This window comes from Phyllopteryx taeniolatus, chromosome 11 (genome assembly GCF_024500385.1).
Source record: "Phyllopteryx taeniolatus isolate TA_2022b chromosome 11, UOR_Ptae_1.2, whole genome shotgun sequence".
NCBI classification, from domain to species: Eukaryota; Metazoa; Chordata; class Actinopteri; order Syngnathiformes; family Syngnathidae; genus Phyllopteryx; species Phyllopteryx taeniolatus.
This window is the reverse complement of record NC_084512.1, coordinates 15,338,418-15,364,373: the sequence shown is the minus strand read 5'-3', so window position 1 is coordinate 15,364,373 and position 25,956 is coordinate 15,338,418. Positions and strand designations below refer to the sequence as shown.

The window sequence follows — 25,956 nt, the reverse complement described above, 5'->3', positions numbered from 1 at the left end:
CAGATGATACGTTTAATTATGCTGCAAAATCGATCGAGAAGGCGGCGACCTAGATGGTATGTCGAACCAATGGGCACGCTGGTACGTCATCACAGCATGTGACTAAAATGGACCAATGCGCGTTGTTGGCCGCGCAACCGCGGGAGTATAAAGAGGCCTTAAACCTCAGATTAACAACATAATGTTAGCATTTCAGTTAAAAGGCTAACAGTATTAAGTTGCACTGCTTACCTTGGAGCACCTTGGGTTTTGGGAACTGAACAGAATTGAAAAGAAATATATGAAAAAAATCTTTCAACCACTCTATAGACACATGTCTAGTGCCCAGAGTAGCCAGCGGCGTTTCTGAGTGTTGTTGATATATGTTTTTTTCTTTGCATGGTAGAGTTTTAATTTTCATTTGTAGATGTAGCGAAGAATTGTGTTTAATGACTCATTTTCAGCAGTGTTCCTGAGCCCATGTGGGAATATCCTTGACACATTCATGCTGGTTTTGAATGCATTGCCGCCTGAAGGATCGAAGGTCACGGGCATTCAATGTTGGTTTTTAGCCTTTGCCGCTTACGTGCAGAGATGTCTTCAGATTCTCTGAATCTTTTGATGATATTTGGGATATTATGTGTTTATGTTGAGACATCTGAGCTTTCATTGAGTTTTGCTACCTGTGCTTACCATTATGGACACAAGTGCATCAGAGTGCAAAATGTGTTTTAATAGGTACAAATATATTTGCAACTTGTTTCTAACTAGATTAAACGTGCTTAAGGTTCTACCAAAAGGGTGACCAATTCAGTTTTGTGCTTTCAGGACACTGAGGAATTTGTTCAGAGTCACAGGGTTTTGTCATCGGGTTTTGTGTTTTGGCAATTGAGAAATCATGTAATTTAAGCAAAAAGTGTGACAGAAAAAGTTTAATTCTTTACATTCTATTTATGTATGTCATTAATGTACATTTTTATAAAGTAAAATATTATCAAATGGTATTTTTCTCATTAAAAATCACATTACAATTTTTGGTTTTTTTTGGGGGGGGGGGGGGGGGGAGGAGCTAGAAGAAAAGAATGAAATTTCAATTCATTTCAATGGGGAAAAGGTGATGTGAGATAAAGTTTAGTGTTTTAACTTACAAGCGTGGTCACAGAAGTAATTAAACTTCTATCTCAAGGCACAGCTGCATTGACCAATCCACCAGTGATTAACAGTGGCTTATGTGCTTGTTACTGGGGCATGAGAGGGAGTGGGAGAGTGAGCGTGAATGAGAGAGAGAGAGAGAGAGAGAGAGAGAGAGAGAGAGAGAGAGAGAGAGAGAGAAACCAGAATGAGAGAGACAGAGAGAGAGGATGAGCAGCAACATCAGCTTCACACTCGTTAAGTGAGCTATTGGCCACGGTGTCTGTTGGCAGTGCAGTGCGGTCAGGCCAGCCTCTATTTGTTAAAGACGAACTCAAGCCAGCCTACACCTACATTGTCGCTATCTGATTGCACTCACCGCAAACGCAACCCAACCAGCCAAGAAGAGAGCAGGAATATTACACGCACAATTATCATGTCAGGGGCCACCGGGGACTTAACTTGTGAGGATTGTTTTTCCGCACAAGGGGACAACAGCACGGAGTTGCATGCGCTCTCCACCGTGGACGACGACGAACTTCTGCGTTACATCTGGACTGAATATTTGCACCCCAAGCATTACGAGTGGGTTCTCATTGTGGCTTACATCTTTGTGTTCTTCGTGTCACTCATTGGGAATTTGCTCGGTGAGTTTCCTCTATCTTTTCCTCAATGATAAGTCACTAGGAATTAGTCCAATTAATTGAGGAGTAAGTGTCAATGAAATTTGAATATATCTAATATGTTGCATATTGTTCTGATTTATATATGTACTGTGTGTATGTGTGTGTATACGTATAAATATATACATACACATACATACATGCACACACACGCACGCACGCACGCGCACACACACACACACACACACACACACACACACACACACACACACACACACACACACACACACGTATATAGGCTCCAGCGTGCTCGTGACCCTAATGAGAACAGAAAATGGAAATATATATATGTATATATAGCCTATAGTTTACAAAAAAGCAAGTGCAATCACAGGTGCAACAGATGTGCAGGTCTGACTGATTTATGACAACGGAATGGGAACCCCAGATGAACTAAAATAAAGCAAATAAAGCATCTTTCTGTATTTTAACAATACTAATCCAAGACCAGAGCAGAGCCCATACAATTGTAATGATTAGTTTTGTATTGATAAGTATATATTTTGCATTTATTTAAATATTGTGGTTGCAGCTTGCAGTTCTGTTGAACTGCACTATTATTTAATTAATGAGATGATCAAATTTTTAAATACTAGATTTCCTTCCTAATGCTGTGATTGATGAGGGTTGATTACATGAACGTTATTATCACCCTTGAGTTTAAGCTAAAACGTGATCGTCACTAACATGTATTAAAAAACAAAGAATTTTTTTTTCTAAATGAAAAAGTAATGTGTCCACAAAATTCTTGTCAATACTACCCGTGAATTCTATCAAGCCATTGAACAAAAAAACAAACAAAAAAAAAAAACAGGGACTAGAAATCAATTATCCATCGCTTATCCTCACTAGGGTCACGGGCGTGCTGGAGCCTATCTCAGCTATCGTTGGGCGAGAGGCAGGGTACCCCTTAACTGGTTGGCAGCCAATCGCAGGGAGTATAAATCTTCCAATGTAAACATTTCTCAACAGAAGCAATACTTCTCAGTCATCCACCTGGTTACTGAGAATGATCTATGCCTATCATGATACCGAAACACTTGCAAACTCTGGACAAATACATCTGTACTTGGACACAGCCAGACACACTGTAAAGTCAACCAATGACAGTACTGTAAGACCATGCAGGAAGTTAGGACTTTATTAGAAACCCAAGTCACAGAGAGAATAGTTATTATATATGACAACCGAGAAAGAGCAGCTACTACAAGACAAACTTTCTTTCAAGTCTTTTTCCTTTTTCACCGGCGGTTTCTTGGTTCGGGTTTTTTTCTCTTCTCCTTCACCAGCTTCGCTATCAGCAATAACTAGCAGAGTGCCATTTGAAATTCTCACTGAAAGCTACGTCAACACTAACCCGTCTGTTATGGAGAATCCCAGTTCCCGCACTGAGCAGCCACTGAAAAGGGAGAAGACACATTCGTCTACCTTGACAGATCTACTCGGTTCGCCAGAAACACAGGCCAGTGTTCTCCTCTCAATCGACAGGAAATTGTCAATTACACTTCACAGGTTTCATTAATGGTAGAAGTCCCACAAATAATGTCAGACGTCTATTAAATTTAATAAGCATGTCCATCCATCCATCCATTTTCTGAGCCGCTTCTCCTCACGAGGGTCGCGCGTGTGCTGGAGCCTATCCCAGCTATCATCGGGCAGGAGGCAGGGTACACCCTGAACTGGTTGCCAGCCAATCGCAGGGGACATACAAACAAACAACCATTCGCACTCACATTCACATTCACACTTACGGGCAATTTAGAGTTGTCAATTAACCTACCATGCATGTTTTTGGGATGTGGGAGGAAACCGGAGTGCCCAGAGAAAATCCATGCAGGCAGGGAGAACTTGCAAAGTCCACACAGGCGGGGCCGGGGATAGAACCCCGCACCTCAGAACTGTGAGGCAGACGCTTTAACCAGTCAGCCACCTTGCCGCCATAAGCATGTCACAGCGTAAAAATCTAAAAGCAAATCATCATGTCACTTGACGCAGAGAAAGCTTTTGATAAAGTTAACTGGTCTTTCCTATTTGCAGTACTTCGCAAATTTGGCTTTGAAGACTAATTTATACATTGGATAGCAATATTATACAACTCGCCAAAAGCGACAGTCACCACGAAGTTTTATTCTACAAAGAGGAACCGCACAAGGGAGTTCGCTTTCACCAATGCTATTTGCAATATTTATCGAACCACTTGTTACCGCTATACGTCAGAGTGCTAATATTAAAGGTATCTGCTCACCAGTGACAGAACACAAAATCAATTTGTAAGCGGATGATATTCTTTTTTATTTACAGAAACCCAAGTCAGTGGTGCGATGCAAAAACTCATAAATCAATCTAATCTTAGTACTATGAATGATATTATACAGGTATTTATGACTTGATGAACTCAATAATTTTATAAAGGCTGCAGAAGTGTAGTTTTATCCTGTAGGTTGTATGCCTGTGCGCCGTCTGTTTTAGCTATCTGTCCGTATTAGTTGCTGATACTGGTAGTAGTATTACCTATAGTATTTCTTGTAGTATTAAAACATATTAGAGCTAGTTCTTCCATCCATCCATCCATTTTCTGTACCGCTTCGGTCGTGGGAGTGCTGGAGCCTATCCCAGCTATCATCGGGCAGGAGGCGGGGTACACCCTGAACTGGTTGCCAGCCAATCGCAGGGCACATATAAACAAACAACCATTCGCACTCACATTCACACCTCTGGGCAATTTAGAGTCTTCAATTAACCTACCTTGCACGTTTTTGGGATGTGGGAGGAATCTGGAGTGCCTTGAGAAAATCCACGCAGGCACAGGGAGAACATGCAAACTCCACACAGGCGGGGCTGGGAATTGAACCCCGGTCCTCAGAACAGTGAGGCAGAACTGTTCAGTAGTTAGAACTTATTAGTATTCAGTTCTCTATGGTAATTACGAGTTTCAAATTTGCAGACGACACTCTCAGCCTCTTGTCCTTCATCTGGTCACCAGAAAAAGCAAGAAGCGTAGCAGCTGTGGAAAAGTTTAAAAACAAGAGAGATTGGAAACATAGAAAGTGTTATGCTGTTTGATCCTGCGCATGCCTTGTCTAATTGTGCACTGTGGTTCCATACACCTAATCATTGTGCCATCATCCACATTCCTACAGTAACACAATTTTTCATTTCCATCATCTGATGTGGCAGAATTACACCAGGTACACTATTTCTAGAATACAATTTACCTAAAAGCTCTGGCAGAATTAAATGACAGTACAAGATATTAATAAAATCTCTCTCTCTCTCTCTCTCTCTCTCTCTCTCTCTCTCTCTCTCTCTCTCTCTCTCTCTCTCTCTCTCTCTCTCTCTCTCTCTCTCTCTCTCTCTCTCTCTCTCTCTCTCTCTCTCTCTCTCTCTCTCTCTCTCTCTCTCTCTCTCTCTCTCTCTCTCTCTCTCTCTCTCTCTCTCTCTCTCTCTCTCTCTCTCTCTCTCTCTCTCTCTCTCTCTGTATATATCCATCCATTTTCTGAGCCGCTTCTCCTCACTAGGGTCGCGGGCATGCTGGAGCCTATCCCAGCTGTCATCGGGCAGGAGGCGGGGTACACCCTGAACTGGTTGCCAGCCAATCGCAGGGCACATCGAAACAAACAACCATTCGCACTCACAGTCATGCCTACGGGCAATTTAGAGTCTCCAATTAATGCATGTTTTTGGGATGTGGGAGGAAACCGGAGTGCCCGGAGAAAACCCACGCAGGCACGGGGAGAACATGCAAACTCCACACAGGCGGGGACGGGGATTGAACCCCGCACCTCAGAACTGTGAGGCTGACGCTCTAACCAGTCGGCCACCGTGCCGCTTCTATATATATATATATATATATATATATATATATATATATAAATAATATATGGTAGCTCCATATTGTACATCCACAGACACATACGCACGCACGCACACACACACACTCACACACACACACACACACACACATTCTCCATACTTACTACTACTTGTTATTGGTGGAGGGTTACGTCGGTGACGCTCTTAGAAGTCAACAACACCACCAATGTGATAGCGACACAGCCTGTCTTGGAGAGTATTCTAATTGGCTGCTTTCTGTCTTCTAGTTTGTTTTGCAGTATGGAAAAACCGCAACATGCGCACTGTGACCAATTATTTCATAGTGAACCTCTCCTTCGCTGATGTCTTGGTCACCATTATCTGCCTGCCTGCAAGTCTAGTGGTCGACATCACAGAGACATGGTTCTTTGGACAGACACTTTGCAAAGTTGTGCCCTATCTGCAGGCAAGAAACCAACTCATGATATGGATGATTTGTAAAAATACTTTTTTAAAATGCATGCCATAAACAGAAGGGATTTTCCTTCGGGGCCGATTGCCTATTTTTGTGGTGACGTCACGTATTCGCAGATTTTCACTGTTCATGGCAGGGCTCAGTCCCTATCCCCCGCAAGCAGCAGGAGTTCACTGTCATGTGTTGCACTTTCTTTGTATCCTTTTTGTTTTCAAAATGCTTTACCTTAACTTTACTTTTGTTTTATGGGAATTAAAAACTCAAGTCTATGAAAAAACAAAATCACTTTTAAAACACAGCTTACATTTGTCAAAACATCTTCCGAGGGCCAGGACTTAAATAGTTAATTAACATGACTATTCTTCTAATTAAAAATGCTCAAACAGTCAGATCCTCGTAATTACATACTGTATACAGTGCCATGAAAAAGTATTGGTCCCCTTCTCAATATTCTTATTTTTTCAATAATTTGTTTAAGATCATCAAACAAATGTAAATATCAGACAAAGATAACCCAAGTAAACATAAAATGCTGATTTTATTTATTAAGGGAAAAAAACTATTCAAAGCTTCCTGTCCCTGTGTGAAAAAGTAATTGCCCTGCCCCCTTGTTATGTCATGAATTAACTGTGGCTCACATTTTTGAGCTGAGTTCTTTACCAGTGATAACACCCAGACTTGTTCAAGCCAAGAAATCACTTAAACAGAAAATGTCTGACAAAATGAAGTCAGCCAAAACAAAATGGCACAATCCAAAGAAATTCAAGGAGTGATGAGAAATAAAGTAACTGACCTCCATCAGTCTGAAAAGAGCTACAAAGCCATTTCTAAAGTTTTAGGACTCCCACGGATCACGGTCAGAGCCATTATCTCCACATGGAGAAAACATGGAACAGTGGTGAACCTTCCCATGAGTGGCTGGCCTGCAAAAATTGTCCGTCGGTTAGGCAGATCTAGCGTTCATTTCTGTGACAACAGCGGCACAACCCGGAAATACGGGTGCCAGACGCTGCCATACCTTAGGCACAATTCTTTGGTTGCAGCTTGACCTCCTCCGTCACCTTGAGATTGGTTTAGATTTGAGTATGAGTTGACCTGCAAGGGAGACAGGAAAGAAGGTTGATTTGACCCCTTTTCACAAGCACACTAAATTCACCCTCTAATCTATGTGTCCATTTTTTTTTACAACGCTCACAGTGGAATGTGCCTGCTTTTACCAAAAACAAAATGAAAAGTACTGTAGGTCAGGGGCTTACAAATAATCCATCATCTGCTAAAATGAACGGATGTATTTGTTTTGTCATGACTGATTCGAGAAGATACCACTAGATTCTTATACCAACAGACTTTAATACCGCTGTCTATTTCACCTGTTTTTTTATTTTTTTATTTTTATTTTTACTGTAGCCATACCACATTGCTGTCAATGAGCTTCACACTCTGTTAAACATTTCTGTAAATTCTAGTTATGTACCACATACCATACAGTAAAATACTTATTATACAGTGATTATACAGTAAGTAACTGTAGTTTCCACTGCATTGTGAGATTTAAACTGAAATTTAAACTGAGTCAACTGGTAAAAAAACAACTGGTAAAAAAATAGTGGATAGCAATTTGAAAATTCACTCGAGCAGGATTTAATGCAGATTTGCACAAACTCATTAAATTACTATATCAAATAATTTTATTGTGAAATCAGTTTTCTATGTTATTTCTCAATAGAATATTTGTATTTGACAGTTTTCTGTGTTAACATAATAAATTAGTGCCGTCACCAAATGCTGGGCTAAGTTTGAAAGCAGCAGAATTGTGAAGCTGCGTGGTTTCCAGCATGCATTGTGCCATGCAATGGTGAACTGTTGCCGTTTTAAGGAGCTCAAATCAACTATGTTGTGCGAGTTAGTTTAAAAATGCAAAATTGTCAAAATTGAAACTTGATCGGTGGCATGCGTTTTATAGGTCACAAGGTAGGTTTCAAAAAGATAAAAGATTGAAGAATGTGTATGAAGCTACTGAAACGGAGAATTGTGTTGGACCGGGAGAGCTGTTATGTTGTGTTGTCTGTCTGTTGTGTCTAAATAGTAATTTAGGACCAATTATGATAAATTGAATAATTTCCCCCGGCACACCTCGCTCGGCACCATAATGTGCAGTGGGTCAGTGGTCGGCAATCAATGCGGTAGAGCTAGCATACTTACCGGGATGCAATTAAATGATTAAAAACATTGTTTTTCCTAAAAGTTGTCTGATTATTCCTGCTAAGAATAAAATAAAAAACTTGAAAATGTAGAATCTTTTGGATTAATATCTGTGACACAACTTCGGACAAAAAAGAAAATACACCAAATTTGTTCAGGATTTCCTCTCGCATTCCCAAAACATGTCATGTTGCATGTAATGCAACTTTAATGTTAATACAAAGATTTGTGTATCCACCCCTTCAGCAGCTGAGAGTGCTATTAAGCAAAGCTGGTATAAACACACTGCCAGTCACTTTTCCAGGGAGAGCAAAGTATGACCAATGTGTATATGTATATATATGCATGTGCTCTTCTAAAAAGCTTGAGCTAATGAAAGCATTTTCTTTCCCTTAAAAAATTAATAATATAAATATTGGGATAATGCTCTTTGCTTTTTCAGTACTGCAAATGATTTGTACAAACTGTGTCAAAATCATATTACTCTCAGCTCCTCATACATGCTCTCTGTTAACTATGCACACAATGGGATACACATCATCGCCTTAGTTTTAGGTTGTGCATAGATTGACAGTTTGATGTTTCCTTGCTTGCTTTTTAGACTATCTCCGTCTCCGTGTCAGTCCTCACTCTGAGCTGCATTGCTCAAGACCGGTGGTACGCCATCTGCCACCCGCTGATGTTTAAAAGCACCGCCAAGAGGGCTTGCAAGAGCATTGTTATCATCTGGATAGTGTCGTGCATCATCATGATCCCTCAAGCCTTCGTGATGGAGAGCAGCAGTCTGTTGCCGGCCCTCACGAACAAGACCAGTTTGTTCACTGCGTGTGATGAACACTGGGAAGGTGCGTGATAGACACATCAATCCATTTTTAATACTACTTTTCGTTTTCAGAGTCATAGTTTACGCTGAAACCTATCGAAGCTGCTTCAGGACATTTGGAATTATGCAAAATGAAGCAAACTGGATTGCACACAACATTGTGGAGCAGCTACATGCAGCGTCTACTGGAATCTTAGTTGTCGCTACATAACATATCCCTTTAATATTGCAATGGGAACCCATTTTCAACATGCGGTAACATGCAGTAACTCAGCTGTGACTGTTTATGTGCTTTTGCACTTGCTGCTGTATTGATTAGCAAATCCGTTCAGCAGTTAACTTGTCCATATTAACAATAGAGAACCCTGTTGGGAAAAAGACGGTGTCCATTTGAGTAAAGCGTTAATTTGTTGTTTTTTTTGTTCTCCTTTGCTCCTTTTATTATGTGTGTTTCCTCATTTCGTATTTGTTGCACCGGGTAGTGTCCACCTTAGAATATAGTGGTGCTCTTAAGTCACACACAGAAAATGCTCTTTTGTCTTGCAGAATAAGCTTTTCTATAGCAGGAAAACCACACTTGGAATTTCTACCTATGTTTAATTGCCAGGTTTATCTTGCAATACGAAACTGCCTGTGAATGGCTTATTCCTGCCGTTGGCGAGCCACACCTTGAACACTGCCTGCCAATCGATGGCTCATTTATTCAAGTCATATCTAAGGGTTAATGTTCGTATGTGTTTTTTCTTTTCTTTTTTTTTTTTTTTTTTAAACCAAATTTGCCCTCTGAGTACTGTGCCCCCCCGACTCCACAAGTCGTTCCACCGCCTATTTCCAGAACTCTCATTACTCATTAAAAGAATTGGGCTGAGGGTCAATCCCACAAGTTTTGGGTCGGAAAACAACGACACTTCCACCTAAACCATGCGGCGCTGAAGTAGATGGCGCATCAGCCGATCAGTGCGGCATGCACGTGTCGCGTGATGACGCATGCACAACTGTAAAGACCGATGGCTTTTCACTAGATATTAAAATTTTCTCTATAACACTTGTTACTGTTGTCAAACAGGTAGTGTTTACCCTTTATTTTATAATTAATTTACAATAAAAAATTAATCAAGGAAATGTTAGATGATTTTCATGGATTATAATTACTGTAATTTCTCATGTATAATGCGCACCCATGTATAATACGGACCCCCAAAGTTGACCCCTAAAAATTCTGTAAAACCCTTCTGCCTATGTATAATGCATTTTTACAACGCATGATTTTGCTTCTACCCATATGATCAAAACATGAAGTATTATCTGTATTTTGTTAGTTTTTTTCAAAGAATTATTCTGAAGTTAAGCACTTTATTTGAACATGTAATCCTTTTTTTAATTTACGTGCTATTATTTTTGAAATTCACAGCCCCACTTTTATTTAGTAAATTAGAAAACACACAGTTGTGCTCATTTGTTTGATTACCCAGGCAGAATTTGTAAGATGGGTACAATTCTTTAAAGAAAACATGAAGGACCAGGCGAAACACATTTAATTTTATTTTTATGGGATTCAAATTAAACGATCAAGCATTTCAAAAATGCATTATCATTAAATATAACATAACCATAAAGAAATTAGTGGTGGTTGTTTTTCAGTCATCAGTCATATTAAAAAAAAAATCAATATTTCACAAATTCTGCCAGGATATGTAAACTTATGAGCAGAATTGTACATATTATGCAGTCATACGGTACGTACCCCCTGTCATATTGGAATGAAAGTGAAGGCTACACTTTTTTTTAATAACCACTAGATGGCGGCATACATTTATAAAATGTGAACGTTTTTTTCCCATTTGCCCCTATACCTACGTCTAATGCGCACTATGACTTTTGAAATTTTTTTGGGGTGGAAAATGCGCATTATACACAAGAAATTAAGGTACCACTCTCCAAAATTGTTTTTTAAATCTGCTACTATACTACCGTATACTTTAGCTGAACTTGCCTATTTTGATTTTACAATTAAACAAAACTTTCCCTGGGACACACACAAGTAGACTCAGTCAGAAATGTCAATCCTTGAGATTAGACAATTCCCCAGAGTCAAGTTAGTGATGTGCTCTTTGCTTTTTTTCAGCTGAGATCTACCCTAAGGTATATCACAGCTGTTTCTTCATTGTCACATACTTTGCACCTTTGTGTCTCATGGTGCTGGCCTACATCCAGATCTGTCACAAACTATGGTGTCAACAGGTGAGTGTGTTCCACCTGAAAAATGAGCCTTTTCAATGCACTCTCTGTGTCTGAGCCAACTATTGTACAGTAAGTATGCTTTCTGTATGTATGTTTGATAGATTCCTGGCAGCACATCAGTGTTGCAGAGGAAGTGGAAGACCATGCAGTGCTCGGCGGCAGCTGGCGGGCCAGGAGAGTCTGTGCGGGTCAAGACCAGCACTGTCTGTGCTGAGATCAAACAGATCAGAGCGCGGCGCAAGACGGCTCGCATGCTGATAGTGGTGCTCCTTGTGTTTGCTGTGTGCTACCTGCCAATCAGCGTACTCAATGTAATGAAACGGTATCACTCGGTTCAGTTCCTTAACTGTTGAAACATTTATCATCAGAGTAGTCAACACTAGCCCACCTTGGTGATTTTAATTAAAGATGATAAAACAAGATTCACTCTTTTATTGATATTGAGTTGCACTTTTCTCACAGAGTCTTTGGGACCTTCAAGAACACAACTGACCGAGAGACAGTGTATGCTTGGTTTACTTTCTCACACTGGCTCATATATGCCAACAGTGCACTCAATCCCATCATCTACAATTTCCTCAGCGGTGAGTTTGTTCACATGCCCGTGGACGACTAGACTACTAGCTCCCTACTGCCCTCTAATGTAATGTTTCTCAACTTTAATTGAGCCAAGGCACCTATTTTAAATTGGAAAAATCAAAAGTCACACTACCACAAAAAAATTCACAAAAAGTATGAATATTATAGTAATGTTGATCCCGTCTTAGTTTACTCACAAACTAACTTAGTGTGAAAACTGGGCCTGTTTAATTAAACACAAAACTGAATTTCACAGAAAGCCATGACTTATTTAGTTGTATTAATGATAACATAAATATTTTGTATAGGTCTACTGTATTCTTCCATCTAATGAAAGAACAATTAATTGTTCTGCCCATCATTTTACGTTGCTGGCAAAGATACATGAACAAAGATATATTTGCATTTGATTAATTGGATTTTTTAAAAAATTGTATTTATTTATGTATGTATTTATTTATTTATGCATAACCTGTCCTGTTCAGCTGCATGGCCATGCAGGATGGTGGATCTGTATACCTTTTCTGCAGGATAAATTTTGCTGTCCAGCAGGGGAGTTTGAAATACTTCTGGAATATGTCATTTTTATTTTACTAATTTTAAATGTTTTTCATTGTATTAATTATTTTGTTTATTGTTTCATTTTCATTACTTTAAAATTATTTTTTAAAATGAATTAATATCAGTTACTATATAACTGAACATAATTTTATGTTTTAAATTCAAGTATGAGAAAAACTAAATATCTTCAATCGGAAAAAAGAACTGAATCCTTTTCAGTTCGTTTTTTTCTTTTTTCTTCTTTTTTTCTTAATGGTAGGTTTTGATACCATTGCATTGGCGTTTCATGCTGAAAGATTTTGGCTATTGTCATCAAGATTAATTCAGATTCAGTTCAGTTTTCTATAAAAGTCGTAATGATTAATTGACTGAACAAATGGCAAAGGATCACATTTGCAATGTCTCTGATTGGATTTCACTTTCTTTCTGTTTGGTCAGGGAAGTTCCGTGGGGAGTTCAAAGCAGCCTTTTCTTGTCATTGTCAAGGTCGAGGCCAAGAGAGACCGAAGAGAATGAGCACCCGAATGAGCACAGACAGCCGAAAGTCGTTGTCCACTCACGTTAACAACATGGACAATGTGTCACACATATCAGATCAAATAGTGCAAGATAATCAGCAGATTGAGATTTTAAATGTTTAGACTTTTACTAAGGTTTTATGTTTCGTATTTCATGGAAGGCTTGATGAAATGCCCATTCCTGCTCCAAGGTGAAGCTCGGCCACTGGAAATACATTTCAGCTCACACTGTCTTGCTTCTATTTTTTCCTCTGTACTTATACAATATACACCTGTTGACACTCTGATAAGGACTAATGAGCTTTAAAATGTTAGATTCCAATTTGGGACCTCACTTGACAAGCACTTAATGTATTTATTACTTGTAAGTTGGTTTGTGGGAATACTAGCTATATATCAAACGGTGCAAACAAAATAGCTTATTTGTTCAGGTGAATGTGTCATCCTCTTTTTCAGTCTTTTGGTGGATAGCCTTAAAACGGACACGCAGGGTGTTTAAAGGACACACAGGGTGTTTAAAGTTGTCTCTGTGCACTTAGAACAACACACTTCCTGACTTTGTTGCTACTCTGTTGTGTTGTCCTTGTTGTTGCTTGTGGCCAAAAAAAAAAAAAAGATGATTTGAACTGCTTTGTACTTTTGTAAACTCGCTCTTGCTGTTGTCTTACTTAGTGAGCACCTGTCTTTTTAGCAATTAGGAGTGACCAGGTATCTGTACAATTCTTGAAAACAGTGTGGTTTTACTGTTATACAAAGGAGTATTAGGGGCTACACACACACAAAAAAAACAAGAATAAATGTTATTACTACGTGAAAAAAATAAGTTGTAATTTTACAACCAAAATATCATAATATTATGAGAAGCAATTTTTGTTTTTCCAATACTAAAGTCCAAATATTATGTAAAATAAATAAATAAAAAGTTTTATGTAAGATTAGGAACAAAACAGTTAGAATATTATGAGAATAAAGACCCAAAATTAGGAAAGTGCAGTTTTGTGAGAAAAAAAGTCAATTTCGTTTTACAAGAATAAAGTGCAAACATTACAAGGACAAAATACTAATTATATGAGAATAAATTCCTAATATTCTAAAAATTGTATTTGTAAAATTTTGATGCATACATGCATATTTTTTGCGAGAATACTTTATTGTTAATATTCACATTAATAAGCTCGAAATATGAGGGAAAAAAGGAAAAAATTCTGATAATAAAGTCATTCACATGATGTTAAGCGTAAAGTTGCAATATTATGAGAACAATGACATTAACACATTATGACTTTTATTCTTGAAAAACAACCTTATTCTTGTAACATTACTACTCTTGTATTTGTATTTCTTCCCTTTCTAATCAGGACATAATAAACATGTAATATCTGCCTTGAAAAAATTAAGTGAAGTAGATTCATATACCCTCACCAGCCCCAACGTTGGGTACTCCTGCACTATCGAATGAGATCCAGCAAAAGATATTTATTGAAAATGCTGCCTTTACAAAGATAAAAGTTCTCAGTTTTGCCCCACACTACCAAGAGAGGTACATATACAACATATATGTATTATCATGGTTGTAGTTTGCAGTGATGTGGAAAAGCTCCAGTCATAATTTGGTCACACAAACGCAAACTACTTACAGAATAATAGGTGTTTTGTTACATTAACACCTACTTGGCAGAATTGTTATACAACAGTTTGAATCTCATTAGATGTGGATGTGTAACTAATGAAATTGTCATGTGTGTGTTCCGGGTTTTGTCTTCCCACCTGTTTCACACACACCTGCTCCTGTGAGCATCTTCACCACCTGTGCCTCGTTCACCCTAATTACCCCTTGTATTTAACCTCGTGTCTCATTCCCTCGCGTTGCCAGTTCGTTGTACCTTGTCGTCACGTTCCAGCATTCCTTGTTTCCACGTCACAGACTCACAGTGAGACTTGACCCTGTTCCGATTATCGACCTTGCCTCTTTGCCTCATGTTTTTGGATACTGTTGCCTTTCTTGGTTTGCCTGCCTGTGTACCGACCTATGCCCGTCTATTAAACCTCTCTTTTTGGAAACTGTCCATTTGTTTTGGAGTCGTGCATTTTTGGGTCCTATCCTCTGTTCCGTTCATGACAGAACGAACTGGCCTCCCCTCTGGATCCACTGGTCTATCGCCTTTTCACGTTGTGCATGGTTACCAACCATCTCTGTTTCCTGCCATAGCCCCAGAATCCACAGTTCCAGCGGCATTAACCTTGGTGAGACGCTGCAGGAGGAACTGGGAGCGAGCCCGCCAGATGCTGCTGCGCCAGGGACGGTCCTACAAAGCCGCTGCTGATGGTCGGAGGACACCGGCCCCGAACTACAAAGTGGGTCAGCGAGTTTGTTTGGCTCTCGACCAAAACATATTCCACGCCGGGTGGAGTCCAAGAACCTCGCTCCCAGGTTCGTTGGGCCCTTCCCCATCACAAAGATCATCAACCCTGTCACCGTGAAGCTGAGGCTCCCAAGGTCGATGCGGGTCCACCCTACTTTTCACGTCAGCCTACTCAAGCCAGCCCGGGAGTCTCCTCTGCATGTCAAGCATGTCATGGCTTGTCCCAGGGTTATCCTCCCGATGGGAAATGCCCAGAACACGTCACCAGGGAGACGTCCAGGAAGCATCCTGATCAGTTGCCCAATCCACCCACCTTCTCTGGCTCCTCTCAATGCGGAAGAGCAGCAGCTCTACTCTGAGACCCTGCCGGATGACCAAGCTTCTCACCTTATCTCTAAGGGAGAGCCCGGACACCCTGCGGAGGAAACTCATTTTGGCCGCTTGTATCCGGTATCTTGTTATTTCGCTCACGACCCACAGCTCGTGACCATAGGTGAGGGTAGGAACATAGATCGATCGTAAATTGACAGCTTCACCTTTTGGCTTAGCTCCTTCTTCACCACAACGGACCGATACAAAGTCCGCATCACTGCAGACGTTGCATCGATCCGCCTGTCGATCTACCATTCCATTCTTCCCTCACTTGTGAACAAGACACCGAGATACTTGAACTTCTCCACTTGGGGCAGGATGTCATCCCCGATCTTCAGAGGGCACTCCACCCTTTTCCGACTGAGGACCATGGTCTCAGATTTGGAGGTGCTTATTTTCATCCCAACCGCTTTACAGTCTGCTGCGGACCGCTCCAGTGAGAGCTGGAGATCAAGGCTTGATGAAGCCAACAGAACCACATAATCTGCAAAAAGCAGAGATGCAATACTGAGGCCACCAAACTGGAACCCCTCTACGTCTTGGCTGCACCTAGAAATTCTGTCCATAAAATTTATGCACAGAATCAGTGACAAAGGGCAGCCTTGGCGGAGTCAAAGCAAACTTACTGCCAGAAATGTGAACCAAATCGCAGGGCACATAGAAACAAATAACCTTTCACACTCACTTTCATACCTACGGGTAATTTAGAGTCTACAATTCATGCATGTTTTTGGGATATGGGAGGAAACCGGAGTGCCCGGAGAAAACCGACCCAGGCACGGGGAGAACATGCAAACTCCACACAGGCGGGGCCGGGATTTGAACCCCGGTTCCCAGAACTGTGAGACAGATGTGCTAACCATTTGGCCACTTTTCCACAGGCCTTAACTAGCCTTGTGTTATATATGATAATAGGATAATATAGGTAATAGTATACAGTATATGGTATGTGCCATATCATTGACTTGATAGGGAAGGGATTATATTGTTATTTATATTATACAAGGTGCAGCCTCTCTGTAAATGCATTTGGCCGGAATGTGGGCGTGTTTCTCAGCTTTCAGAATAAGGACAGCAACAGCAGTTTAAAGCAGTGTTGTGTTTGTCCTTACAGCAGCCACCATGCAGAGAACACACATGCAACTTGCTGTCCTTCTTGGTGAGTCTCACTCATTCAGCTTTGACACAAGGGCAGCTATTGATTTCAGCATTCAGATGATGTGGAGAAATTGAAGAATGTGCGTTACTTCATGACTAATAATTGTACTGAGTCTTTGTACTAGCCCAAAGTGATTCATGTGCTTGAAAAAATGTGTATTAAATATAAATTAAATTTGCTAAATTGGTATTTTCCAGGCGGCACGGTGAACGACTGGTTAGAGCGTCTGCCTCACAGTTCTGAGGACCGGGGTTCAATCCCCGGCCCCGCCTGTGTGGAGTTTGCATGTTCTCCCCGTGCCTGCGTGGGTTTTCTCCGGGCACTCCGGTTTCCTCCCACATCCCAAAAACATGCATGAATTGGAGACTCTAAATTGCCCGTAGGCATGACTGTGAGTGCGAATGGTTGTTTGTTCCCATGTGCCCTGCGATTGGCTGGCAACCAGTTCAGGGTGTACCCCGCCTCCTGCCCGATGACAGCTGGGATAGGCTCCAGCACGCCCGCGACCCTAGTGAGGAGAAGCGGCTCAGAAAATGGATGGATGGATGGATGGTATTTTCCAGGTGGCACGGTGAACAACTGGTTAGAGCGTTTGCCTCACAGTTCTGAGGACCGGGTTTCAATCCCCGGCCCCACCTGTGTGGAGTTTGCATGTTCTCCCCGTGCCTGCGTGGGTTTTCTCTGGGCACTCCGGTTTCCTCCCACATCCCAAAAACATGCATGGTAGGTTAATTGACAACTCTAAATTGCCCGTTGGTGTGAATGTGAGTGCGAATGGTTGTTTGTTTCTATGTGCCTTGCGATTGGCTGGCAACCAGTTCAGGGTGTACCCCGCCTCCTGTCCGATGATAGCTGGGATAGGCTCTAGCACGCCCGCGACCCTAGTGAGGAGAAGCGGCTCAGAAAATGGATGGGTGGATGGATGGATGGATGGTATTTTCCAGCTGACATGGTGTTCGACTGGTTAGCACATCTGCCTCACAGTTCTGGGGACCGGGGTTCAAATCCCAGCCCCGCCTGTGTGGAGTTTACATTTTCTCCCCGTTCCTGGGTGGGTTTCCTCCCATATCCCAAAAACATGCGTGGTAGGTTGATTGAAGACTAAATTGCCCGTAGGTGTGAATGTGAGTGCAAATGGTTGTGATCTGTGTGACAGAGCACCAAGGATTCCACTAAAAGAGGTTTCATGAAGATCTGACTACATTTTTTAATGCATCTCAAGATTCTAATTAACCTTGCTGGTTACGTTCCTTAACCGAAGTGCATTAACGTCCGTATTATTGGGAAGGTTTTATTTTGAAGGAGGCTTTCGCCGCAAGTTGGCGACTTATTACCGTAATGCCTAGTATGAACAAAATTTGGGGCGGCTGGCTTGACTGCTACTTTACGAGTGGAGGCTGGCTTGACCGCAGTCGAAAACGGCACCTACAAAGAGACGCGCTTACGAAGCACAGTTTAAACTGCAAGCTATCAGTTACGCGGAGGAACAGCACGCGTCTGGTTGGATGGTGAACGTTGGTGGACAGCCATTTTCAGGTCTCTCTAGAGATGCTCAATTGGGTTTAAGTCAGGGCTCTGGCTGGGGCATTCAAGAACAGTCACTGAGTTGGTCTGAAGCCACTCCTTTGTTATTTTAGCTGTGTGGTTGGCGCCTCTCACTGTGGGCAACTTCAGAGTGGGAGAGAGTCCAACCACTCTCGAGAGGACTGGTACCAGAGTCCAAGCTGTGTGTGGAGGCCTGCCCGACTATATCTAGTTGGAACTTCTCGACCTCACACACCAGCTTGGGCTCCTTCCCTGCCAGAGACATGAGGTTCTAGGTCTCTAGAGCCAAGGTCCCTGCCTTCGGCCACTGCCCAGCTCACACTGCACCCGACCCCTATGGCCCCTCCCACAGGTGGTAAGCCCTTGGGAAGGGGGACCCACATTACCTTTTTGGGCTGTGCATGGGTGCAGGCCCGGTCACCAGGCGCTCGCCTTCGAGCCCCACCCCAGGCCGGGCTCCTGAGGAGGACCCGCATCCGGGAAAGGGAAAATGTTTTTCAGTGTTTTTGTGCATCCTAGGAGTCTTCTGAGCCGTGGTTTGTCTGGTCCCTCACCCGGGGCCTGATTGCCATGGGTGACCCTGCCAGGGGCATAAAGCCCCAGACAATTTAGCTCCTAGCATCATTGGGACACACAAACCCTTCCACCACGACAAGGTGATAGCTCAAGGAGGGGTTTGTGTGTGTTAGCAGGATCCTTGAAAGTCAAGTCAAGTTTATTTGCATAGCCCTTAATCACAAAACAGTTTCAAAGGGTTTCACAGGCCCACAGTTGGTAATGACTGACGACATCCCCTAATCTAGTGTTTCCTTAAAATTTTCAGAGATTGGAATAATTTTTACAAGATAATAAGTGATTAAAAATCATGTAATTTCCAGCCTGAAAGATACCAACCCTTCAACAAATAAAGAATTCACTTCCACTCAGAATTTGGCCAGCATATGAATAATTTTGGTCATGACAGTAAACTTACTTTTTTCTGCTTCTTCTTTTTGTATTTTAGGATTTCTAATTCCTCACGTTTGCAGCCTTGCCAGCAGCACTTCCCACTCTGACTGTGCTACATGCATTTCATATTTATGCAAAAAGCAAAAGGTTCTTTTTAACAGCATCTGTGAAGGTAAATTTATGTTTTCTATCACTTTAGAGCTGCATTTTCAGTTTTCTTGTTGCATTATTGAAGATATAAATAGGTTTCCTCAGGAACCTCAGCGCTTGAGGTGTTAGCATTGATTTGATTTTTAGCTTGAACTGCTAGGGCCATAGCCTGGAGCAAAGTCTATATAACTCAATAGAGAGACAATAGCTGTGACTTATCCCCCTCCATGTTGTGTATTCAGGAGTAGCAGGTACATAAAAACAGCCTGTTGAACAAACAAGCGTTTGCTCGCATGTTAAAAACCTGTTTCTCCGACCCTCTTGTGCTTGTTTTCCCCTCCTGCCAAATGAAAGGCCCTGAAGTGTGTAACACGACAATCCGGGCTGCATTAGACCGATTTGATGGGCCGCAAGAGTGTGTGTGCGCCTGGGATGAAGAGGGGAGCATACAAGAGCTGCTGGCACAATGCAAGCTGAAGCCAGGTGCTATAGCCGCCATATACGGCATTACATGTGTTGTTTACCAAAGGCGATCGCATGTATGAATGAAGGCTTTTGTGGCATTAGCTACTGGAATAAAAGGCTTTTGTAGAATTTGATGGAACTAATCAGTCTCATTGTTGTTTGTGCTATAGCTCCACACAAGACAAGCACACTGACTGACTGGCAGTCAAGTAGTTCAATAGAATTTGGTAATTACTTTTTAATTTCGCATAAGCAATGTGACATTAACGTCACTCAAACAGTTGATGCGTACACGTCTTTCTTTTTTGTAGAGGATGCTGCTGGATCATGCACAGAACAATTGAGACTTTGTGTGAGTGACTCCGTTTGTAACAAGCATTTGGCACCTGTCCTTCAGACTTGCATGGAGGCCCAGTGTGGCCATGACAACTGTGGCCAAGAAACTCAACATTTCTACAGTAGTATGCCACACAACTTAGCTGAGAGGCTGGTCATGTGTGAATGTGATCCATCAGATGTAAGCTGCCTACAAATGAAAGCAGCAATACATGGCAGCACATGTGAAGACGACCCTTGGATCTGTCAGGAGGCTGTGAGACGCTGTGTAGAGGACCATCATTGCAGGTATGCAGGGTGGATCATTAACTTACAAACAATAAACTCTTTGCTAAAATAGACTCTTCCTTTTTTGAGGAGGAAAAAAAAAAGGATATTATCTAAATATATCAGTTCATAGATAAAATACATAATGGGTCATTTGGTTTGTTATTGATTTTGTATACTGTTAGTTAGAAGTTCCATTTAATTGCAAACATTTTTAATTGGGAAAAAATAAATGAACAAAATAAAAATATGTAATTAGAGCACCATTTCCCTATGTATCGCCTCATGCTTCATGCTGAAAGGGTACACACCATCACACAGTACAAATGAAACCGACACCACTAAGGCTGTTGTCACTTGTTATCAAAGTAAGAGCATTTTCTAAAATTGATTTCATTTTGGACAGCTTATGTCATGTCATTAAAGTTAACATACGAGGTATGACAGCACAGAAACAGAAACAGCACAGATTGTGGCAACCACACTCAAGACACAGTGCCAACTGCTTACACAATCAAGGCTTTCAAATCGATTCTTTGTTGCATGTTTAGGCCACACACAAAAGCTTGAAAATAATGGACTGAGTGAATGATCTTATAGAAGGAACGTGACGAGATGAAGCGCATTACTGTGACATAAGCAGTTAGCACTGAGGATGTGTGTGGCTCCTGCAGTCGTGTGAATTTATTGTCAAGACTGCTTCATTATCTTACTCATATATTCATTTTACAGTTTCTTTTTGCACTTGTATGACAATCAAAATTTAAAATTATAACTTAAAATATGCCTGTACACAATAGATAGGTTTTTTTTGATAGAATGACTCTGAACCAATTAAATTTCCATTATTTTTTTATGAGGTTGGGATTGGATTATGTTGGTCCGTTAAGGTTGTAGTGTAATTTAGTGTAGTTTAAAATCCAAGTTTCACTTTTATCTAACGACCCCAAATGGTGTTAGTACTGTATGGCTAACAATACTATTTATTGTGTGGTTATCCTTCCTTTTGCAATTTTTTTAAAACACTCTTCATGATTTAGAAGTTGTGTCTGCTTCTGCTGTCTTGCAGAGAATTGCTAACAAGTTTTCAAGCCAAGTGCTGGAGCTCCAAGGAATCAACATGCAGTGACGTAGCTCTTCAAAGTGAATGTTACCGCCTCATGAATCCAGCTCTCATCCTTGGAGGAGAGCTGGAATGCAGAAAGGCGTTCGTTGCCACTCTGGGCACTGCACTACACCATACGTGCACATGTGAACAAGTATACGGTGCTGATCTCTACATATGCAGCATGATTCATGACGTGCTTCACAACAGATCACACTTCAGTGAGTAAGGTGTCGATGATTCACAGCCAGAACTTATTTTTAAATGTAGACAATATTCAAGGATTAAAAAAATAAAATAATTGTACTCCAAGAGACCCACTGGATGAGGGGTAATGGTCCTTCTAATCCTCCTCCAATCAGTGAATCAGATGAAGGTCAGAGCGGGCTATCTGGTAAAGTTCCAGGCAAACATTCAATGTCGCTATAAAAACATCTCCTTTGGATATACTGTATGTTTTGAATCTGAATCTAATTGATGCATGTCTTATTTGTCCTGTCAGATTATCTGCTCTATAGCTGTGCAGCTGCACTGCTGGTGGGAATTCTGTTAATGGCTCTTTTGTGTAAAATACGGTGAGTCCACCAGTGTTTGATAAGGAACACCCGATAAGCAATATTATCGTTAGAATGGAACCTCCAAAGTCAAAGACAACCAAATGGATCACTTCCAAGTTTCAAAATAATGTCCCCATGGAAAATAATGTAACATTATAATATAGTATAGTAGTAATAGTAATATAGTATAGTATAATAGTATATAGTATATTATAATGGTGAATCAATTTGTACCATCATTAAAACCTTTATGAAAGTGAAGGCAATGTAACACTTGAACATGCATTACTCCCATAGTCATGTAAAGATAACTTAGCCACTGTATAATAAACCCAATAAACATAATAAATTATAACTACTCAGCCTTTCAGGTGAGGAACCCAGAAGGTGTGTGCAGAGGGATTTTGTCACCTTGTGGCAATTTATGGGTATTGATGAAATTAGTGATTTCTTTAGAACATTCACTGAGCGGAGCGAGTGATGTCACACACAATGATTTTGAGGCATATTTTATCATAACATTTCAGTTAAACTCCAAACTGTACAATTTTTGGAGCGTTTGACATTCGAGGCTTCCCTGTATTGTGATAACATTTCTTTGTGTTGTAGGGTGGTGAGAAGAGACAAGAGACAAGACAAACCCAGATTCCAACCTCTTCCAAAAAGTAATTGCATTGTTACTATGCAAGATTTTCCGTAAATGTGAATTCGGACATTTTGTAGCGATTTGAACTCCTATCAGACAAGAAGGATGACCCATTGAGGAGCAGTTAAGATTGCCATTAGATGTTATTCTCATTGGTATGCATCCTTTCTTTCTTTTACTTCTTTTTCGTACATCTCTTGCAATGTTGCCTGAAAAAAGTGACACTGCATTAAACTGTTAACATCAGTGTTCAATGCATGAATGAATTAATGTACATGTTTCGCAAGATGTATAAAGTGTGTTAAAGGTTTGTACAACAACAATGAAAAGTGTTCAGCTATCAGTTTTTCAAACAAAGCAAAGCAAATTCATTTATATAGCGTATGGTCTTTGGTTTTTATCGAGAGTGACTCCAGGTATTTACAAATAGCAATTATCTTTTCGTTATTGCCAAAAACAATTATCTCAGTTTTGTTGTGGTTTAATTGAAGAAAATTTTGGCTCATACAGTTATTTATCTGTTTAAGACAGTGACACAACACCTCAATTGATCTGGAGACACTGCTAGATATAACTGTGTGTCATCTGCATAGCTATGATAGTCAAGATTAAAGTTCTGAAGAATTTGACCCATGGGTAGCATATACAGGCTGAACAGGAAGGGTCCAGGAACTGACCCTTGAGGGACCCCATAGGTCATTGCCATTCGATGAGATTGAGCACTTCCAATGGTTACAAAATAACTCCTTTCCTCCAGGTAGGACCTGAACCATTTAAGGACTGTTCCATTTAGTCCTACCCACGTTTCCAACCTGTTCAGCAGTATATTATGATCTACCGTATCAAAAGCCACACTGAGGTCCAACAGAATTGACACCTTTCCCGAGTCAGTATTCAACCTTATATCATTTAGCACTTTGATAAGAGCAGATTCTGTACTGTGATGAGTTCGGAACCCTGATTGAAATTTGTGAAAAAGTCAATTTAAGTTCAAGAAATTGCTGAGTTGATTAAAAATAACTTCAACAATCTTGGCTATGAAAGGGAGATTTCAGATGGGTGTATAGGTTGCTAACATGGAAGCGTCCAGCGCTCTATTTTTTTTTTTTAGCAGAGGCTTAATGGCAGCTACTGTAAGAGCTTTAGGAAACTCGCCTGACTGAAGTGAGCAATTGATTATTTGCTGCAAATCAGCTAGCACATACTTCGGAATAGTTAGATGATATTGAGTCAAAACAGCCCGTTGATGGTTTCAGATGCTGAACCGAAACAAGACTAAATGTGAATTATGATGGTGATGTGGATGGAAGTGAGGCGAAACAGACCTTGTAATTAGAGTGAACATTTCTCTCTACTGCCGTGACAGCATGATGGGATGCAGCTGCAGTGCTGGAAATTCAGACCTCTGACAGCCATCCATTAAATGTTTTATACAATTCATCCTGTTCAGGGTTACTGGGAAGCTGGAGTGTATACCAACTGCTTTAGGGTGAGGGATGCAGTAGACCCTGGACTGATCATTCATCTGTCATTCCCAACACTGACACAAAGAGACCTGTTACCTCCAGGCGATTTAGACTTAACATAATATTCTTTCAGACTATGTTAGGAAACCAGAGTATGCGGAAAGAACCCACACAAGCATGGGGAAGAAGAAGAAGAATCACCTTTATTGTCATGAACATGCATGCATGCGCACAAATTTGCTCTCTGCATTTTACCCATCACAGTGAACACACACACTTGTTAGTAGAACACACTGGAGCAGGGGGCAGCTGAAGTTGCCCAGGGAACAGTTCAGGGTATCAATGTCTTGCTCAAAGACACCACAGCTGTGAATCCGAGCGATGTTAACTGATGGTCTGGTCAGGGTCTTGATCCTAGGTCCCGCATGGTGGCAGGCGATGATCTTAACCATTGGGCTACGGCTGTTGCAAAGTCCACGCTGAAAGGCGATGTGAGGTGGACATACTAACCACCGGTTAAAGCAAATGAGCCCAACCAGAACTATGTGGTAGAACTTGTGGTTTTGGAAAGAACACTCCTGCTGCAAGAGTGTAGGATATAGCCATGACAGAGAAAGAATTGTTCATCATGCGTAAGTAAGGTTTGTAGGACAGATGGTATTTGAATCTTTTTGTTGTTGTTGTTGTTGTTGTTTTGTTTGACACAGTAGTGGTTCCTTAATATGGACAAGAACTTCAACGGACTCATCATAATTAAAATTAAATGAGAGGTATTAGATGGGGTCCAAAGAGGGATGATTTTTAAAAAGATTATTTGAATAGTATTCTGCTGTCATTCCAGCTTTAAAGGTCTCATATTTTGGCTATTTAGACCTCTAACATGGACTTAGTATAAAAGTGTGAATTGCATGTCATACGAATGTCCGGAAAAGGACCCTCTGACAGCTACTTCTGTTTGAAGTAGTTTTGTATCCACTTTGTCCATATTTGGCTAAGACCTCCCCCTTTCCTCTGACTGGTTGCCTCCGTGTAGAAGACGTACTTGTGAGACCAGGCATGTTTGTTATGTTGACAGCGCTGACTCGGGAGCGGAAAGGGAAGGCGGAGATCTTTGCTTGTCACATAGATAAGCTCGAGAAATTTGATTGACCTGAATTCAGGCCTCTCTGGAGAAAAACGTCTGGAACTCAGGAATGGTATTACTATACTATCCATCCATTTTCAACACCGCTTAGGGTCGCGGGACGCTGGAGCCTATCCCAGCTGACTTCGGGCGAAAGGCGGACTACACCCTGAACTGGTCGCCAGTCAGTCGCAGGCTATTACTATACTATACTATTTTAATTAATCTTTCCCATGTTTACTGAGGCACCATAGAGACAATACTGTAGAACATCCCAAATACTAGAATACTAGAAAGAGTTGCTTTGGTAAAATATGGCACCTTTAAGGGTCAATGTTGGTCATGGTGAGGTTCTTGAAGACTTTTTTTTGTTTTCACTGTATGTAAACATAGTTTCATGCATACACAAATAAACAATATTGATGATCAAACAATGACTCTTGATTTTT

At 41.0% G+C, this 25,956-nt stretch overlaps 2 protein-coding genes across 3 annotated transcripts; both read left to right on the top strand.

Annotated features, from left to right (window-relative positions):
- Positions 1-1,055: 1,055 nt before the first annotated feature.
- Positions 1,056-15,069, top strand: hcrtr2 (hypocretin (orexin) receptor 2). The gene is made up of 7 exons (XM_061790980.1): positions 1,056-1,757; positions 5,894-6,072; positions 8,885-9,128; positions 11,232-11,347; positions 11,449-11,669; positions 11,810-11,931; positions 12,926-15,069. Exons 1-7 carry the CDS (start codon positions 1,547-1,549, stop codon positions 13,126-13,128), a joined length of 1,296 nt encoding a protein of 431 aa, XP_061646964.1. The 5' UTR covers positions 1,056-1,546; the 3' UTR covers positions 13,129-15,069.
- Positions 15,070-16,512: 1,443 nt separating this feature from the next.
- gfral (GDNF family receptor alpha like) lies at positions 16,513-25,956 on the top strand. Of its 2 annotated transcripts, XM_061790705.1 has the most exons (9): positions 16,513-16,899; positions 19,448-19,564; positions 19,897-20,025; positions 20,178-20,234; positions 20,319-20,631; positions 21,680-21,936; positions 22,029-22,109; positions 22,218-22,290; positions 22,882-25,956. In XM_061790705.1, exons 1-9 carry the CDS (start codon positions 16,863-16,865, stop codon positions 22,970-22,972), a joined length of 1,155 nt encoding a protein of 384 aa, XP_061646689.1. In that variant the 5' UTR covers positions 16,513-16,862; the 3' UTR covers positions 22,973-25,956. The 2 variants fall into 2 exon arrangements, with proteins under 2 accessions (XP_061646689.1, XP_061646690.1); XM_061790706.1 differs by lacking the exons at positions 22,029-22,109; positions 22,218-22,290.

What these genes read in the sequence shown, in the direction of transcription:
- hcrtr2 (XM_061790980.1), top strand. Translation starts at nt 1,547, where the DNA reads ATGTCAGGGGCCACCGGGGACTTAACTTGTGAGGATTGTTTTTCCGCA. An exon ending in ACAAACTATGGTGTCAACAG is followed by an intron (nt 11,348 to 11,448) that starts GTGAGTGTGTTC and finishes TATGTTTGATAG; the next exon opens with ATTCCTGGCAGCACATCAGT. An exon ending in GTACTCAATGTAATGAAACG is followed by an intron (nt 11,670 to 11,809) that starts GTATCACTCGGT and finishes CTTTTCTCACAG; the next exon opens with AGTCTTTGGGACCTTCAAGA.
- gfral (XM_061790705.1), top strand. Translation starts at nt 16,863, where the DNA reads ATGCAGAGAACACACATGCAACTTGCTGTCCTTCTTG. An exon ending in ACAATGCAAGCTGAAGCCAG is followed by an intron (nt 20,026 to 20,177) that starts GTGCTATAGCCG and finishes TTTGTGCTATAG; the next exon opens with CTCCACACAAGACAAGCACA. An exon ending in GCTCTTTTGTGTAAAATACG is followed by an intron (nt 22,291 to 22,881) that starts GTGAGTCCACCA and finishes TTTGTGTTGTAG; the next exon opens with GGTGGTGAGAAGAGACAAGA.